Below are 7,541 nucleotides of genomic sequence, written 5' to 3'. Positions count from 1 at the left end.
AAAAACCTTTTTTTCCTAGACAAATGTTCCATCAGCAGGAGTCCAATTATTTGTTATAACAATCTTTAACTTGTAATGATTCCGAAGAAGACTAATAACAGACTGGTGGGAACAGATGGAGCGGTGTTGTTAATTATAGACACTTAGCTGCATCAGACCCCATGAGTTATTACTAACAATTTCCCACTAGGGAGAGAATCACTTGCTTTTAAGAAGTATGTTGCTTACTAAGCTGTGAACATTAGCAGCCAGGAGTGTACTAATCAGTGCTTTAATAACATATTAAATAAAGCTCAACAACAAAAAATATACATTAAAATACTTATGGGATAAAGATTTCTCTATAAGCAAAGTTTATTTTCTTAATTTTAGAACTATGACTGAAAAATAAAATTCTCACAAGTTTTTGATCTCACCTCTGAAATGTGCATCATTTCCCTTGTGCTCAATTGATGGAAGAAACAGTCCTTTATTGCTGCTATTAACACATATTAGTTTCTGAATCACATGACCAATAAAATACTGAAACGGAAAAGAGGATACCTAGCCTGTACATGTGGAAAATTTGTAGACCCCCTGCTCAGGCTGTGAATAGCTTTGATAAACTCAAGCTCTACAATCTAAGATGTACCACAGAAACATTAACTTCAGAGAGCTTCAGTAAAACAGAATTCTACTTTCACTGAAGACAACATGCATATCCTGTTCACGAGCATACTACTATTTGGTTTTTAGCCCCAACTGACCACAGAAGTTCTTGTCTAACAATGCGTGTAACTACTATGTAGCTACACCTCGGCAGGAAAAACCCGTCAGCAGGAAAAACTTCCAAAAAGCCTGGATGCCACATTTCTTAATGTGTCGAAGCTTTTCAGAGAGAAGCTACTCATACTTGTAACAGACCGTATCACCATCATTCCCCTTTGCATTTAAGTTACTATTTTGGGAGACCTGCACATAAAGGTAAAGTAGGCAGTATATCTACAGTATATCCATTGCTAATATTCAGTGAATCCCAGGTTGAGGCCTTGATAGCCAAGATTTCTATCCATTAAACCTACCTTCTTCACAGGCAATGATACTGTACTGACAGAAGGAAAAAGTGCCCCACCAACTTCAACAGGGGCTAGCATGCATGTAAAATAAAGGCTGAATCCACATATTTTACTGCTTTTGCTGTTAACCAGTCATTTAATCCTTCTCAGCAGAAGGAATAGTAGTAAAAACCAAATCTGCCCTTACAGTCACTTAAAACATGTAAGCTTAATGCTATAAAGTGCATATTAGAACATTTAGTTTATTAATGGGGTTGGAATGCTCAGTGTTGAGCAGTGAACAAACGCATCCCTTATTTGCATGCAAGGAATGACTAAATCAATAGTATCTGATTAAAAATGACATGGTACACATTTTCCACAGAAGCAGCAATTATATTTAAACTTAAATTCCTGTCATCCGTAAGATAAAGTTTTATGGTTCTTAAGCCAATATACAGTATAACCTCATAAATCTGGCATGCTCGGGACTGAGTACCTGCCGGAAATGTGAAAATTCTGGATTTTTGAAACGGGAGTACCGGCCAGTCCTGGAGCAGCAGCTGCACACAGAGCAGTGGCGTGGGATGGTGGATGGCAGCAGCAACCGCCATGTGCAAGCTTCCCCCTCTGCTGCTCCAGGGACTGCCTGCTGCTACTCCCCAAAGGAGTATAGTTTTAAAAAGTGCTGCAGTTTTGACAATTCCAGATTTTTGATTTCCAAATTTATGAGGTTATACTGTATTTATACTTAGGACAAGTTTCTGAAAAAGAGACTAAATTTTCTCATATATTCACCTTGGCGCTAAACATTTTTGGGTTCAAAAATAAAAAAAAAAACTAAAATTTAAATGACTTACATTCAAATTTCAAGACCCAACATCCAGACAGAATGGCCATCATATATTTGAAAGTACTTCGGATTGAATCATCAGGGACAATAATGTGAGTCACTAGAATAAAAGTTATATGTAAGAAAGCCTACAAGCATATAAATACAACCCCATCTGTAAGTTTTATTTCAAACTCAATCACCCATCCTTCATGAAACTCTTCCTTTCCCATTTTGATCAATCACTCTTCTCCATGCCCCAAATATACAATTTTGATATTCCATTCAAATATTGTTATTCCATTCAAAATGTCATTTCTAAAATTTGTGTAAGAGGGTAAAATTAAAAATGTAGTAATGTTGAATTAAAAATGCTGCAAGAGGAACAAAATAAAAAAGCCAAACCAGCTTTTTTAGTGCTGGTGCAACTTGAACCTTCTCTTAGCTACACACTTTATAGAAGGAAGAATGTAAGTGACATAAAACTGCATCTTCTTTGATGATAATATTCCAAGACCTATTACAGAATTTCAGTATTTTGGCACAAGTATGATGGCACTCTCCCAGCTAACAATTTTTAGGTTTTACAGATGGCAGCAGCTGAGCTGAATGCAGGTGAGAGCCCCTCTTAACTTTAACACAGTTGGTGAAGCTCTTCAAAGGAATAAGCTAAATCAATGAGGTATTTAATGCCTTAAAATGTCACGATCAAGGTGCAATTATGCATAACCACCTTAAATAAGGAGGATCTGCAAACTGCATAGAAAGGTTGCTGTTGAGAGAACCTGTCACTGGTATTTTCATCATGCTACAGGTCAATAGATCTACTTCTCTTTAAAGGCTGTGCAGCACTGCCACTAAGCAAGCATGAAAGAGGGTTCAGAAGAAAGTACAACATGCAGCAACTCTAAAGCTGGTTCAGTTTCAGCAAGTAAGGCTCTCTCCTTTTTAAAACAGAAAGGAAGAGAGTAATACTAGCTGCCTAAAGTTAAGGGGCTTTAGTAACAGCACACACCAAAGCTGCTGGTTTCCTTAAGATCTGCCTCAGTAGGCTAGCCAGAGTGGAGTACCATCAATTCCAAATGCCGGTGCTCCCAAAGTACCCACAGAAGTGGTGGTGTAAACCACTTTGATGTTAAAGCCAATACACTGGCCTTTTATGGGGGAGCTATGATTACAATAATACATGCACAACAAAAAAAAATCATCAGAATCCTAAACCATCAGGCTTTCTGCTTCATGCAGGGTCTCAGGAGTGCCCCTGTCCTGTGGAAGTCAAGGAGGGTTCCAGGACAGTTCTACAAGATCTTGAAGTACAGAGGCAGTATCCAGCAATCTATGATTTCCATGGTGCATTCCAAGGTAGAATAACTGGTTGCTTGTAGATGTGAAAAAACAAAACCCTAGTGTTTTATTTAAACTCAGCACAGTCCCATGCCAAGCGCAGTGCTTGCCCAGAAGAGGCATGGCGTTAGCTAGGCCCAGCTCACCCAAAGTCTGTAACAGATTGGGCACTTTAGTACAGTGGTTCCCAACCTGTTTTATGCTGCAGACTGGTATGGGAGTGGGACAGGGCACATGGAGCCGGCTGCCTCCCTCCCGGGGCTGCTCCGCTTTAACCCCGCATGTGACTACAGGCAGTGGAAGCTGCTTGCCCGGGTAGACAGATGGGGGTCCATGCAGGGTACTCGTGCCACAACCCAGCAGCCAACCCTTTGTGGCCCGGTACCAGCCTGTGGCCCACTAGTTGGGAACCTCTGCTTTAGTAGGGCTTTTTTTGTGCTTTTATCTAATAGCTAATTGAATCAGCTTCAGACAAAAGTGCCAAAAAGCCCTGCTGAAGCACCCAATCTGTACAGATTCTGCGGAGCCGGGTCAAGCTAACATGCTGTTTCTTCCAGGAAAGCGTGCATTTGTTCGTTCGGTTTTTTTTTCCACGTCTGTCAGCAGCCACCCTCACTACCTTTGTGACACAGACAGACAACCTTGTTAGTGTTGTAGGATCATGTCTAAGACATGATCAAAACGGATGCAAAAAAACAAAAGGGGAAGGCTGAAATGGAATAGCCAAGTGCCATAAACTGAACAGCCAAAACACGAGAGGAGACGCTGAGCTCTCCAAATTTCAGTGATGGAGTGCCAAGAAAGATGCAAAGGCATGACAAACACAGCTGTTGTGCTGAGGCACCAAAAATACAGGGACAAAGGCAGGTGCTGTGGCCAAAACACCAACATGAGTAGACTGCTGCTGGCACCAGTCTCTACCAAAACTGCTTCCAAACTGCCAACCAAAAACAAGAAATACATTGAAGCTGAAGTGCAATACTAGAATAACCTGATGACTGAAGCACCTAAGGAAAACAAAAATACCTCGCTTGCAAATGTTTAAAAGCTAGAAATGATGGAAAAGGATACCAGATGGGTGAAGTGATGGAGGAAGATAGCAACAGCAGGAACGAAACACACACACACACAGTTTCTGTAGGCAGCATCGTTCGCAGCTGTGGTCTAAAAAGAGCAGTGGAAGGTTCTGAGGGCAGTAGGTTAGCTGAGAGTGAGCTATACCATCAACAACAGGAAACCTCCCAAAGTAGTTCACCCTGCTAGCAAGCAATGTCTTTCGGGCCAAAAATGGCAAGAGTCTGTAGGAGTGTTCCTGCCTTGCATCAAGAAGCTGGGAACCAGGCTCTGGAATGCTGGAGACTGGTTTATTTTTAGTGAGTAATTTTCTTCCTAGTTCATTTTTATCATAATGAAGCTAATTTTTTTTGGGCCAGAGCTCCTTTCTTAAAAGGTACTAGCCTACAGCTTAAGTATAAATGTGGAAGTTAATAGTGTTTCAACCCTATTACAAGTCTAAATACTTCATCCTTCCATGTAATTTGAAATGCAACTTCAGACTCCAAAGCTTTAAACAGTCAACAGTGTAATGGCTATACATATAATCCTGCAGTGTTACAAGAAATCCAAGATGCATTTAAATACGTAAGTACCTACCTGTGCTGTTAAACTCCACACACCTTCTAGCCTTCAGAACTGCTGACAGTTTGCTCAGTAATTTCTGTTCGTCTGAACCAAGGCTGCTCCCCAATAGAACAACAGGTCCATCTTTAGGGCGGTTTGGGCTTGCTTGCTATGCGAGGAGGAGAGGGGAAAATAAATGTTAAGTCCTACTTAAACCAAATGCTTGGGAACATAAAGAAAGTAATGTATTTGGTTGATGGTTTTATTAAAAATAAGCGTTTTAAAAAACTACTCATGACAGAATTACAGGACAGATTCATAAATAAAGGTGTATGTATAACAAACGAGTTCTAGAGGGAAAGCTATGACATTATAGGTACTCTGTGTAATTTATGTATGATACCAAAGCAATTTTTGTATATTAGCTTTAAAATGGCATGCACACACAAACACTTTACTTTAAAATGGCACTGTAAGGATTGAAGCTGTTATATATCAACACCACCATGTAAACCTCTGTACCAAAAGACAGAAAGAAGAAAAAGAAAAGAAAAACTGCTCACTGAAATACCACCAGTATACAGGGAAACATACATACATAAAATCCAAGTAGGATTTACTCTAAGACCCACATACATTGCTCTGGCTTTGAAAAGGGGCCTTTAGGTAAACAAGACTAAGATTCTTAGTCCAGTATTTCAGGTTTTCAGAACACACCATTTATTCACTCTAGCTGTGCGGAAATGAAAGACCTAAAACAAGACCATAAAGTTATTTTCAACTGGTGGATTCCCCTGAATATTTTTTAAAAGGAGGATACAGTACTAGATAATTACACTTTTGAACTTTGCCTGAGGGCTGAATCAGTCCCAAGGAGCCACTGAATCTGGCTTGTGGAGGCAGAAGGTTTTTCCTGTGCTGGTACCTATGCTGGAGCTGGACAGAGAGGACCTGTGCTGGGACCAGACAGCAGGAAGCTGTGCCTGCATTGCTACAGCACAGGAACAACTTCCAGTGGGTAGAGAACTTACCCAGGTTTGGGCAGCTTGTAGCCATGCTGGTACTGCAGCCAGGGAGTAGAGAACATGGAAAAGTGGTGACAACACAGGTACAGCTCCCAGCTGCCCAACCCTACTGCAGATCCCCTTTGGCTGGAAGCCACACTTGTGCTGCAGCTGGGAAGCAGGGGACTGGGAAAAGCAGCCATGGGGTATGTGCAATTCCCAGGTACCTGGTCCCAGCAAAGGCAGCCTCCTCTCCTCTCCTCCTCAGATGCTGATACACTGCCAAAGCCACCTGGCCCATGCCAGACTGAAGCCAAGTCATTCCACTCGTGGCTTATAAAAGGTGGCTAACCACTGCCTTGAAGCAAACATGGGCATTTCTTGCTGTGTCAAAATAGAGAGAAAGATGCAGACAGACAATACACAATGCTGAAGAATAAAAAGTTTCCAGTACAGTTTGAGTGTGATCATGTTTTTAAAACAACAAGACCAACTTGGAGACAGGAAGACATTTTCTTAGAGATAAGCCTTTAGACTATACCACAGATGTCCATCTTCCAAGGGGTGTGTAGCCCCCAGCTGCCTAGGCCTCACCAGCAGGGACCACACATCACCTCTGTTCCCAACTCCAATGAACCACATGTACAGGCACAAACCCAACCCAACCTCTGCTTCATTCCCAAAGTGCAGTCCATTTTCAATACAAGCTTCCTTTCCCCAGCATGGGCAGGAAATGGAAGTTGCGGGGAGCAGAGACCAGAGACCCCAGGTGCTGCCAGAACAACAGGGAAAGTGGCAGCCAGGCAGGAGCCCAAGGGCCACAAATTAGTTCCTTAAAGGCCACATGCACCCCAAAAGTCACTAGTTGCACAGTCCTGCCCTGTATTAGTGTATGCCATAAACAGAAAAAATTAAGGAATGTTACAGTCTTAATTTTACTGGGACTATTTTTCTCAGATTACTTTTAACCAATTTTTGATCACATACTGCAGTCATCCTTGATCCAAACTTTCAGAACCTACACTAAAATAATATTTTATTACTTATTTTTTTTAGACACACCACTTACTTCTACAGATTGACTAAATGAGGATGATTCACTCTTCCCTGGTAGCATCAGCACAGACTTCATTTTTTCAGTTTCTGCATAGTCCACAGGCCGCAAACCGAATATATTACTGGTAAAACAAGCACAGATGGGTTTAAGTAAATAAAATGTGACTTGATTTTTAACTAACTGGATGCATTAGCTGTGTAGGTTTTTTCCACCTTCTTATTAATATGCAATTTCAACGAAAACTCATAGAAAGATTCAAGTAAGAATTGCACCCAAGATAGATGGAGTCAGATTCAGAAGATGCTGCCTGCAGGGTGAAGAGTAAGAGAGTAAGCAGTATGCTAAATTAAATAAACCATCATGCTTGCTAAATGTTTTGCTGATCACACATACTGATCTTTTCTTTAAAACCAGGAATTTCAAATGCACAGTATTTATCCCTGATATTAAATTACAATTGTAACACCATAGCATTAAAAGCATTTTCTTTATAAAAAGGCAATCAGGACTCGTAGTAGAGATGATATATTTTATTAGACCAAGATTTTTGCAAAAAAAATTCTTTAATTGCAAACTTTTGGGCACAAACACCCTTCATTAGGCATTGGAGAAAAGATTGTAAAAGTTCTTCTGGGTAGAAACGAAAGTTC

General features: G+C 40.8%; 1 protein-coding gene across 2 annotated transcripts in view; it reads right to left on the bottom strand.

Annotated features, from left to right (window-relative positions):
- BARD1 (BRCA1 associated RING domain 1) overlaps positions 1 to 7,541 on the bottom strand; it is an 86,620-nt gene that overhangs the window by 14,181 nt on the left and 64,898 nt on the right. For both annotated transcript variants that reach the window (XM_019523395.1, XM_019523397.1), the window contains 3 exons: positions 6,904 to 7,012; positions 4,864 to 4,999; positions 1,895 to 1,987 (listed from right to left, as the gene is read on the bottom strand). In XM_019523395.1, coding sequence (XP_019378940.1) covers positions 1,895 to 1,987; positions 4,864 to 4,999; positions 6,904 to 7,012 — 338 coding nt within the window. The remainder of the gene's footprint in view (positions 1 to 1,894; positions 1,988 to 4,863; positions 5,000 to 6,903; positions 7,013 to 7,541) is intronic.

Source organism: Gavialis gangeticus, unplaced genomic scaffold, assembly GCF_001723915.1.
Source record: "Gavialis gangeticus isolate Ggan-Ray unplaced genomic scaffold, GavGan_comp1, whole genome shotgun sequence".
Lineage (NCBI taxonomy): Eukaryota > Metazoa > Chordata > Crocodylia > Gavialidae > Gavialis > Gavialis gangeticus.
The sequence above is the reverse complement of the archived record's forward strand: the minus strand, read 5'-3'. Positions and strand labels throughout refer to the sequence as shown.